The following is a 12,265-nucleotide window of genomic DNA, read 5'->3' on the forward strand; positions in this document are numbered from 1 at the left end:
TTGCTGCAAACAAAGGAATTGTCAAAAGGGAAAGAAACAGATGAAGAACAAGCCATGTCTCAGCTTTTTCTGCACTGGGAAGCATTAAAGTACAGCTGTTATTTGGTACCTTGAGTTCAAGCTGGCATTTTCAATGAGCATATATTACTGTATAACAGACTTGTCATTTCATGGATTAATGTATGCTTTGAAAATGATTCAGAAGAAGTCCTTAAACCTCAAGCAAGCAGAGTACTTTTCTGCTGTTCGTTCAAGCAACTCTACTTTTTTCAGGCTGTTGTGTGAAAGTCAAACTCCTTAAAGCAGCTACATCATTTTTCGTAGTCATACAGAGGATGATAAAACAGCGGTCCTTTAATTAATAACTTTGCTTATGCCACATTTGAGCATCTTAGGATAAAAGCGGGCATGTTCCTCTTTTTTATGTATGAAAAAATATTAATTATAAAATAAATGAAACAATTTCATGGAATCCCACTCATTCATTTACCTCTCAGTTCTTAATTTATTTACTTTCATTACATTTAATATTTGTTAATATTTAATATGATTATATGTGGAAACTCTAGAAAGAGTGCAGAGAAGAGCAACAAAGGTGGAGGCTAAAACATATGAAGAACAGTTGCAGGAACTGGATATGTCTAGTTTAATAAAAAGAAGGACTAGGGGTGACATGATAGCAGTCTTCCAAAATCTAAGGGGCTGCCACAAAGAAGGGGGAGTCAAGCTATTCTCCAAAGCACCTGAGGGCAGGACAAGAAGCAATGGGTGGAAACTAATCAAGGAGAGAAGCAACTTAGAACTAAGGAGAAATTTCCTGACAGTTAGAACAATTAATCAGTGGACAACTTGCCTCTTTTTGTAAATGCTCCAGCAATGGAAGTTTTTAAGAAGATGTTGGATAACCATCTGTCTGAAGTGGTGTAGGGTTTCCTGCCTAAGCATGGGGTTGGACTAGAAGACCTCCAAGGTCCCTTCCAACTCTGTTATTCTATTCTGTTCTGTTCTGTTCTGTTCTGTTCTGTTCTGTTCTATTCTATTCTATTCTATTCTATTCTATTCTATTCTATTCTATTCTATTCTATTCTATTCTATTCTATTCTATTCTATTCTATATTTTCACTTCTCAAGAATCATACTTAATTATCTGGAATACCAGGTTTTATCAAGCTGACTCTCTCTCCTGCTACATATAACTTTTTTTCTAGAATTCACTAACAATGTTTCATATGCTTACAAATGTCATGTCAACCTACAAATTCTTTTTTAGAACATTGCTACAAAATATCTATATTTACATAGATACTACAGCCAGAAATGAAATAATGTTTTTTTCAAATGATGTATATTGTTAATTCTACAGACTAAGAGTTTTGTAGTGCTTTCATGATAACGTTTGACCTTGTTTTTCACAGCATACAGCTAAAATACAACAAGCAGATGGTCAGGAAGTACATTAAAGCTTGAATTCTTCTTCCTAAGATTGTGAAATGTAAATTGCAATGGAATTAATAACATGTCAGCTGCAAGCTATTTTTTAATGCGACTATGAAATGTATTATCAGGGATGAATATATAATATATGGACACTGAGATCAGTTTAATTGGTCCTGGTCTAATGAATCTGACTCCGAAAATGGTATGACTAAGCAAAGCATTCTATGCTTGGTCTTTTTCCTGGTTTGGGACTTTAATACGTAATTGTAAATTCCTTTAGTTTGTATTTCAATGTTGCGATACTGCAGCAACCATTCAAACTTGTGATTGTGCTGAATGAATGATAGTTATGACCAGTCCTCAAAATTCTGGCTGGCACAGCAACTCAAACGGTCATAAGATGACCAGGGTACTTGGCCTGGAATTCTGATTGTCAAAGCTAATTATGATTTGTGACCTTCCGTGCTGGCTTCCCACAAGCAAAATTAATGGGGAACCTCGAAGAAAGTCGTGATCACATGAGGTCCTCATTTAACAACCCACACTTGCTTAACCACGGTAACCGGGGACTGCCAGAACTGCCATTGCATTGCAATTTTATTTATTTTATTTATTTTATTCGGCTTATATGCCGCCCTATCTCACAATGGACTCAGGGCGGCTCACAACAATAAAACACAAGCCACAATATAAAATAAAGACCAAAATCTAAAAAATGTAAAATTAACCCTTAAAATCAATTAAAACCCCATCATCAGTCCAGGTCAAGGGATTTGAAAAGCCAGGTTTTTAATTCCCGGCGGAAGGTGCGAAGGTCAGGAGCTAATCGGAGCTCCAAGGGGAGTTGATTCCAGAGGGTGGGCGCACCAACCGAGAAGGCTCTACCCCTGGGGGCCACCAGCCAGCACTGTCTAGCCAACGGCACCCTGAGCAGGCCCTCTCTATGGGCGCGAACCGGGCGATGGGATATCATTGCTGGCTGTAAGTGGTCCACCAAATATCCTGGTCCTAAGCCATGTTGGGCTTTATAGGTCATCACCAGCACCTTGAATCTCACCCGGAGAGCAACTGGTAGCCAATGCAAACCACACAGGAGGGGTGTAACATGGGAGTATCGGGATTCTCCCATCACAACCCGTGCGGCTGCATTTTGCACCAGCTGAAGCCTCCGAGTGGTCCTCAAGGGCAGCCCCATGTAGAGAGCATTGCAGTAGTCAATCCGTGAGGTGACCAGCGCATGAGTAACTGTGCGTTTGGTAATCCCCAAAGTGCTTTTTCTGGACGCAACTGGACTTTCTAGTTTTTTCTTTTGAAGACATTTCATTTCTCATCCAAGAAGCTTCTTCAGCTCTGACAGGATAGTGGGGAATGGAAGGATTTATATTCCTTGCAGACAGCTAGTAAATTACTTTTAGAAGGTCGTTGAAGCACTTGGAGGTTTATCTGTATCCTCAGGGTCACCTGACTAGTGCTCCCGGTCCCTGTAGTCTGCAATTTTTTCCTCTGGAAATCCATTCCTACTCCCACACCATTCAAAGGGTGTTCATCATAAATTGTATGTAAACTGTAAAGCATCTTTAAACATCTGTAACCTCTGCTATGGTTGCAAAACAGAACTTGGACGAATATTTTTACCTATTACCCATGAGATAATCAGCATTTCCATCCAGGAGAAGCAAGATGTCTTCATTCGAAACAGCTGTTTTGCACTATCTGTCACAGTTTCATTGGGCTTCAGTTTGATGCCATCAAATCTGTCTGCTGCATTCATGACCAGGAGCCCAAGGAAAATGGTGAAAGAGGCTGCATGTGCCACAAATTTCATAAAGGGTCCACGCATGACTCTACCCAACTGCAAAACAAGTAAAAAAATAAAATTTATTTCAGATTAGAGGAAACTGGAAAAGGTAACAGAAATGAGTGAACGCAACAATTAAAATTATGAGCTAAGCCACATGTAATATAGCCAGAGATCATATTTTAGCATATGGGTAGTCCTTGACTTACGACCACAATTGAGCCCAACATTACTGTCGCTAAGTGAGACATTTGTTAAGTGAGCTTTGCTCCACTTTACGACCTTTCTTGCCCCAGCTGTGAAGTGGATCACTGCAGTTGTTAAGTTAGTAACATAGCTGTTCAGTGAGTCTGGTTCCCCCATTCACTTCTGTTTGTCAGAAGGTCACAAAAGGGGATCACATGACCCCGGGACACTGCAACCGTCTTAAGTATGAATCAGTTGCCAACCCTTTGAATTTTGATCATGTGACCATGGGGAATGTTGCAATGGTCGTAAGTATGAAAAACAGTCATAAGTCACTTTTTCCAAATGCTGTTGTAATACTCAGTGGTGGTATTCAGCCGGTTCTATCTGGTTCGGGCGAACCGGTAGCGGCGGCTGCAGGAGGCTCCGCCCACCTGCCTGGATGTAATCACGTCCCATTTATCCACATTTTTGACACTCTGAGCATGCGAACCGGTAGCGAAGCTAAGTGATGACCACCCCTGAAACCATTGTAAATCAAGGACTACCTGTATTTGGAGGGTTGAAGGACATTGTCAACTACTACTTGATACTTTTTGTATATGCCTAGATTACAATTTCCATCATCTACCAATCCCCATAGTCATGGAATTGGATGGAGAGAAATTGTTTAATTGGGATTATAGGAATTGTACTGTAACACACCTAGATGGATCATGATCTAAAACAACCAAGAGAGGATTATAGCACCCTAAATGTGCTACCACCCTGCCATGATGTCAAACAAGCTGGTCACTTTGGTTTCCTGAAGACGCTACACCTGGCCAATAGGCAGTTCTGGTGGCCATGGATGAAGAAGGACATTGAGGCCTATGTAAAAAGCTGCCCAACCTGTGCTGCTATGAAACCCAGGCCAGGGAAACCGCTGAGCCTGCTGCAGCCGATTGCCGACCCCATTAGGCCATGGGAGGACATCACTATGGATTTTATTGTGGACCTCCCAGAGAGCCACAGGAACATGGTGATCTGGACAGTAATAGACTTTTTTTTTTTTAAGCAGGCCCACTTCATCGCTTACCCTCAGCTCGCAAGCTGGCCAAATTGTTCCTGATCCTGATCTACTGGCTACACAGGGTACCAAGAAGGATAATATCTGACCGGGGAGTCCAATTTACGGCCGACAATCAGCTGGGCCAGAGCGCATGACAAGCACCAGGGTGAGGCATGCGCAGGGGAGAGAGTAGCTTGCCTATTTAAGGGCGCTGAATGGCACGCAGTCTCGGACATTGATACACATTCTTTCAGAGATGTAGGTCATCATCACATTTTGTAAGTACACAGTGAACATGTTGCTCATGTATATCCCTTCATGGATGGATGCAAGCAGTGTGTGGAACTAATGTATAATGCTAAGTCACAAGTCACGCTAAGCGCAACACTGTGCATTTATTCCAAAGCAAGACTCACTGCATTTCGTAAGTTTTATGTTTGCTCAGAGGGCTGCCTAAAATAGGTTTTGCCTTTCTTCTGAAAAATAAGCAGCTGTCTTCCGTTGCCAGATGGCCACCACCGTTCCTAATCACTCTTATTAATGACCTAGACAAAGTTTTTGTTAAAGCTTCCAAAAGGACAGTTAAAGACTTTGATGATTAAAATGCACTTTATAAAAAGCTTGTGTATCTTGATTGTGTATCTGTATTTAAATCTGTATAAATCTGAAGGAAAAAGTAAAGCAGGAGAATGAAGCATCAATATGGAAAAAAATTATCAAAGTAAAACAAGGTAATGGCAGAATAACTAGAGAAGGATTAATTTGCATCACCTGTAGTAAATATCACTACATAATTATTATTTTTTTTTGATATTTTGGGTTGGGTGGAGAGAAGTTGTTTAACTGGGATTATTATGGGAATTATAATCTAACACACCCAGATGCATCACGATTTAAAACAACCAAGAGAGGCTTGTGGCAGCTTAATTTCATTTTCTGTGTCATGTTTTTTTCAGAGATATACGTGATCATCACATTCCTGAAGTAGACAGTGAATATGTTGCCCCTATATATCCTTCGTGGGTGGGGGGTCAAGGAAATAAAACTACTTTGCATAAACAGATGACAACATGAAATCAGGGAGAGCGAACCTCACAGTGGTATATGCAGTTAGTTAGAAATTAACTCTTTCCATTCTACAAGACTTTCCCAATGTAACTCACACTGCAAAAACCCAGAAATACCCCTTAGTGCTTCATAAAGGAAAAATTCTGAATATGCATGTTTTATGAGGCAAATTTAGAAAGGAAACTGACCCGTGGACACATATTTTTGACCCACTGTAGTAAATCTCCATTCTCAAATCCCACAACTAATTCCCACAACACTGTCACATTATTTACTAAGACTGTATTACTATTATTCTTCTCATCCTTCCTAGTACCTATCTCTTCCCACTTATGACTATAACCATGTTGGTTGTATCTTTACAGTTTATATTGTTTTATTTGTTTCCAAGTACGATTTGATTGCTTATTAGTAACCTATGACTATTACTAAGTGTTGTATCTTATGATTCTTGATGAATGTATTTTATTTTTCTTTATGTACGCTGAGAGCATCTGTATCAAAGACAAATTCCTTGTGTGTCCAATCACACTTGGCCAAAAAGAATTCTATTCTATTACAATGGGAAATTCAGTTGTGATAATCCCGTCCATGACTGAACTGAAATCCCATGGTCAAAGACAGACACAACCAACAACACTTTCTTTATATGTTTTAAATTCTGCTGGGACTTTATTAATTAGGAAAATGCTGAAAACCTATTCCTTCAAGCAGTTCAAATACATGAAAGATTGGATTAAACGTATATGTCTTCTGATCAATACATAAGAGAGGAATAGAAGGGATAATTGATAATTCATAGAAGGGATAATTGATGGCAGAAATGTATTCCAGGTTTAAATATTATTCAATCATCTAAATAAAGCTGTGAATGATTCTGTCCAGATAAGATGCTATACTTCAGCAACCACAATATTTATATTAAAATAAGGGTTTTGTTTTTAAATAAGAAACACACAGCCACAGGCAGAGAGACAGACAGACAGAAAGTGTGGTAATTGTTAAGGCACTAGGCTGGAAACCAGGAGCCAGGAACATTCCTCCAGAGTCCAGACCACTTCTGAGATCTTGCCAAGAAAACTGCAGGGACCGGTTTTTATGCCAAAGCTTGTTTTTTTATAGTCTACATCTGTTCACTCATTTGATAATCATTATTAGTTTGACAAATAACTCTTTCTTCTCCCTCTATCCTGACAAGCTTTATCAGCATAGGAAATGTCATTCATTTTTATTCATTTGGAACGTACACATGGAAGCAGTCTAGTAGCAAAGCACAGGGATTGCACATAGAAAATCTTGGGCTGAAACCTTGCGCCTAATAATCTGTATTTTATCATAAAGACCAATCAAAATTTAATCATATTGACCACCTGCTCTTCTGTAGCTTTAGTTTAAGCACAATTGTGATATATTGCATGAGCAAATTTGCCTGCAGTCGTTATATAAATGACATATCTGTTTGATATTAAGCAATCTAAAAGAGATTGTCTTTCAACACTTACTTACTTCCAATCAAAATGAGTGCCTATAAGTTAAGTCCTTTTGCTGACATGTATTTAATGTGCTGAAGTATGACCAGCTCATGGTTTAAAGTAGGCTTGAGTAAAATGTTTCAGATTTGAAACATTTTAATTTTGGAAGTGGGTTGCTGCAATCTTCTGATCACAATGGAAGAATGCAAACTCAAAGGTGTTTTTCCAAAAAAGGCAACTGGACTTTCTTGTTTGTTTGTTTTTTCCTTGAAATCATTTTGCTAGAATTTACAGTCTCCCAGTTTTGGTGTGTAAGTGATTCATTTTATTGCAACTGATACCGGTTCAAAAAACTACCTCTGTGTTTATATCGGTCAACAGTCTAAGGTAAATCAGACAGGACAATTAACTAGATGAGCTAGTTCTACTGTATTGTAAGATTATATTAACAGAACCTTACAAGTCTTAAAATACAAACTTCTCGTTGCTACTTTTAATTGTCTAATCCATTAAGACAAATCCTTGCTAAGATTCTTTCTCTGGCTGTTGAGACACTAGGGCCGTGATGGCGAACCTATGGTATGCGTGCCAGAGGTGGCACACTGCGCCCTCTCTGTGGGCACGCAAGCCATCGCCCCAGTTCAGCTCCGTCGTGCATGCGCACATGCCTCCCGCCAGTCAGCTGATCTTCGGATCTCTGCTGCACATGTGCAGGGGGCGAGGCGTGGGGGGAGCATGTGCATGCAGGGGGGGCAGGATATGGGGGGTGCACACAAATGCACGGGGTGGAGTGTATGCGGGGTGGTGCGGGGGTGGGGCACATGCACAGGGGGCGCACTTGCATTGCATTTTGGGGGTTTGGATGCTCTTTGGGCACTCGGTCCAGAAAAGGTTAGCCATCACTGTACTAGGAGCTCCTGCTTCTCTTCTCTGATGGTTTCCTAGGCAGAATCTCTTGCCTTCATCCCCAAGGCCATTCACACATTCCATTACATCATCTATTCTTTCCCACATGCAAACCAAGCCCCAGAGTTATTAAAAAGTCAGGCCCATCTGAGCCCAAACTCATACCTTACTACACGGAGCAATCCAATAAGCCATTGAAAGGAATGGCAATCCAACAGCTACAGCAAGAACCACTAAAAACTTCACCGCCATGGTCTGTTGTCGTAAACCCGACAGATTCTCGTACCAGATTGAGAGAAGTTGCTGCTGGCAGTTTGGATGTGCAACAAACTGCCAGAGAAAAAAAAGGAAACACAAAGAAGCGTTAGCCATAGTCTGCCACTCACCTCAAAAGTAGGATGCTAAACCAATATTAAAACAGAAAAATATCTAAATAATCTTCATACCATAGTCGCAAAGGAAACATGAAACTTAAAGTAGGGGAAGTCTCTCTATGTGCCTTATGTCTTTCTAAAGTAGAGAATTTTGATTACTTAATCAGAAGAAACCCTGAATTTAATTTTCAGCAATATTGCTTTTAAAAAGATTTTCCTATCAACAAATGTCCCCAGGCGACTACTACTACAAATAAGAGCATAAAATGTGCTTAGATTGAGTCAAGTCAATGGTATATTTTACTGTATCCTGCTCAGATTTAACTTTAATAATATCTTTGGGATTTTTGCAACATGAGTCTAATGGCAGGAACCATTCCCTTTTATGATATTACAACTTCTCATTAAAAAAAGTATAAAAGCAATTGGTATTGAAAATGAAAAATGCATTTTTGGATATTTTAATAGCCATATTTGAACACCATCTCTATAACTAGTACGGGGTCTGCAACCTTAAATGCTCAAACAGCCATTTGGACCCGTTTCCCACAGAAAAGAAAACACCGGGAGCCACAAAACCCTTCCCGTGCCTGACTATTTTTTGAGTGGCCACAAAACTAGCAAATGTAGTTGAATTAAACATTCTGTTTTCTTCTGAAACTTTCCTTTTCTTGGATTATCCATGGTTGGCCTACCAGGGGTTGAAAAGCTCAATAAATCGCATGCCAGTGGGTGTCGTGCATTGGCGGTTGTGATGCATATTTTGAGTGACGGAGCCACAGCAGAGGGGTGAAAGAGCCACATGCGGCTCCAGAGCCACAGGTTGCTGACCCCTGAGCTAGTATAATTATAGCTAGTAAAGAGCTTTAATTCTCTTTTCTCTGCTTACATGAAGTTGGACCTCAATTGTTCAATCATTATGAGGCTGCAGGGAGATTTAAAAAAATTTTTTAAGAGAGATTTAATTTGCTTGTTTTGGAATTTATAGGTGTTAATAGATATTGTTAAACATACTGGAGATTTAAAACACTAATATATACATTACAACAATATATGTACCATCTGGGTACATTTATCCTGAATTTTAGCAGCTGATCTTAATAGCTGTGAGGCTGCGTATAACTGACAGACCCACCAGAAGAGAATATCCGTAACTCAGGGTTGAACTACCATATTTTTCGGAATATAAGACGCCCCAAAATTTCGAAGAGGTAAGGAAAAAAAAAGGTTTTTGCCCTCCCTGGCTGCCAGGAGCAGTCTGCAGGCCTCCCAAGCCCTCTGCATGCCCCATTTTTCACAAAAATGGGCCCATTTTTCACAAAAACGGGGGTGTTTTTGCCCTCCCCGGCCCCCATTAGCACTCAGCAAACCCTCTGCGCACCCTGTTTTTGCGAAAAATGGGCCTGTTTTTCGCAAAAAATGGGATGAGCTGGGCAGGGCTTCGGGAGGCCAAAAATGGCTGTATCCGGTGTATAAGACGCATCAACATTTTCACCCTCTTTTGGGGGGGGGGGAAGTGTGTCTTATACTCCGAAAAATATGGTATGCAGCAGGGGTGGGATCTACTTACCTTTACTACCGGTTCGCAATGGGATCGCACGTGCGTGTTCCATGCTAACAGTATTGAATAATTGTGAGGAACTTAACTGAAAACCCCTCAGTTAATCTCAGAACTCACTTTTTTGACTTCATATTTTATAGCCCGTTTTAAGCGGCTCAAGCTTGGACGTCCATGCTCCCCGTGGTTCAGTTCAACATCTCCGTTGAGGATAGCTTCCACTTCTTCTGTGTTTCTGCACAAATCAAGAAGTCCAACCACAAAGTCCTTGCACTGCATTGATAATTTTTTGTAATCGTTCTTTGAAGGAAAAGAAGTTGATGAGTAAATAAACAGTCTCTCCCATTCCCAGTAACACACGAGTACGGAAGAACTCTCTTAGTAGGTTGTTGGAAGTAGGAAGGCTCTACTACAGAATGTGTTCTACTTTGGGCCTAGCTGTGGAATTTTCTGCTCCCCAATGGGTGTAGATTAGGGAATGTTATACCAGTGAATAATGGAACATTAACTTCCAAGAAATTAGAGATAACTGTGAGATAATGGAGTGGAGTGTTTGGCATGCAATGTTAAATAGCAATGCAATTCTTAGGAACCATAGGTCAGTCTTTGTAGATGATTGGGATGAGTGAAGGGACTCGAGACTGATGATCAGTGGACATGTCATCAGTCCCAAGTCCCTTCATACCCACAAGAAATATAAGTCCAACCCACCCTGAATTCCTTTGACTCTTATCTACTGCCAATTTACCTTGACCATTAGTAATTTAGATTCCTGAGTGGTGCGGTGGCCTAGAGGTGGAGCTCTCGCACCACAATCAGGAGGCTGTGAGTTTAATCCTAGGTAGAGGCAGATATTTCTCTCTATGGGCATGATGAGAATATATCTGCTGAATATAACTCCACATTGGCAACAGGAAAGGCATCTGGCCAGTAATCACTCAGCTCCATTCAGTTGCCCAGACTCCACTCCGCAAGGGATTATGGGTCATTAAAAGAGAAATTGAGCAATTCTGACTACATCAAAAAAGGATTAGGTGGATGTGTTTAATAAGTAGATAAATATTTGCAGGACTTATAGGTTGATCTGTTCTACTAAGTGCTGCATAACTCCTCGTGTCTATGAATCAAATCAGAGAGATGAGTAATCAAAATGTTAAAAATAAAATCATTAACGATAAAAACCAGGAATCAATTATCTAATTATAATAAGGCAAATTCATCATCCACAGGGATAGTCACAGCAACCCTGATGAAATAACCAACTCCAGAGGTGGTATTCAGCAGGTTCTGACCAGTTCTGGAGAACCGGTAGCGGAAATTTTGAGTAGTTCGGAGAACCGATAAATACCACCTCTGACTGGCCGCACCCCAAACTACTCTCTGCCTTCCGAGTCCCAGCTGATTGGGAGGAAATGGGGATTTTGCAGTAACCTTCCCCTGGAGTGGGGTGGGAATGGAGATTTTACAGTTTCCTTCCCCTGCCATGCCCACCAAGCCACGCCACGCCCACAGAACCGGAAGTAAAAAAATCTGAATCCCACCACTGACCAACTCTACTGATTTTCTGAAAACAAGGAGGAAGGAACTTACAAAAAATTTGGTGATGCTACTACTTGTGTAAGGGAGATGGAATCTAATAAAAAAAAATAATACAACTAATGCATAACTGAATGATCAGGTAATGAACAATCAAGGAACAGAAACCCTGGAATTTATGGCCAATTACAAACCTGTTAAGAAAATAAGTTATGAGTGATATATAATAGGAAACCCAACATAGCAATATGGTTTTGCACTTCTGGCTTTCTCTCTCCTGCCCAGAGAGTAGAAAAGGTCACTCTGATCAACAGACCCAGATTTTATTGCAGTGCCATTTTCAAGTTTTAGCTTGCAGGGGAAAAAAAACACTGCAAGCTACTTTAAACGGGCCTGGTGGCAGACTGATAACATTGTGATTAACACCAGCTGTCTGCAATTACTCTAAGTTCGAATCTCACCAGGTTCAAGGTTGACTCAGCCTTCCATCCTTTCTAAGGTAGGTAAATTGAGGACCCAGTTTGTGGAGGCAATAAGCTGACTTTGTATAAATATACAAAAGTATGAAGGCTATTGCTTAACGCATTGTAAGCCACCCTGAGTCTCCGGAGAAGGGCGGCATATAAATCAAATTAAAATAAAATAAATAAATAAATAAAATAAACATGCTTTTCTTTTGATCTTCTGTTTTGTGAATAAAGTACAGTTGTTTTTCCTTAAATTATGGTTCAACTGTTTCATGCAAAAGGCAGATGGGTTTTAATTCAATACATTTTAATTTATGGGATAGCAATAATGAGAGATTGTCCTAAATAGACTAAAAAAAATTTGCCATTCCAAAAACCCTCCCTTGCCTGCAAGTTTCTCTAAGAATTAGAA

General features: G+C 40.2%; 1 protein-coding gene across 2 annotated transcripts in view; it reads right to left on the reverse strand.

Moving 5' to 3' along the window:
• The window catches only part of TRPC6 (transient receptor potential cation channel subfamily C member 6), a 74,868-nt gene that overhangs the window by 18,167 nt on the left and 44,436 nt on the right, over nt 1–12,265 (reverse strand). For both annotated transcript variants that reach the window (XM_034408935.3, XM_034408945.3), the window contains exons 3-5: nt 9,971–10,150; nt 8,084–8,248; nt 3,073–3,289 (exon numbers count right to left, since the gene is read on the reverse strand). In XM_034408935.3, the coding sequence (XP_034264826.1) occupies nt 3,073–3,289; nt 8,084–8,248; nt 9,971–10,150 (562 nt within the window). The remainder of the gene's footprint in view (nt 1–3,072; nt 3,290–8,083; nt 8,249–9,970; nt 10,151–12,265) is intronic.

The sequence above is a fragment of the Pantherophis guttatus genome, chromosome 5 (genome assembly GCF_059756535.1).
Source record: "Pantherophis guttatus breed Tessera chromosome 5, ASM5975653v1, whole genome shotgun sequence".
Lineage (NCBI taxonomy): Eukaryota > Metazoa > Chordata > Lepidosauria > Squamata > Colubridae > Pantherophis > Pantherophis guttatus.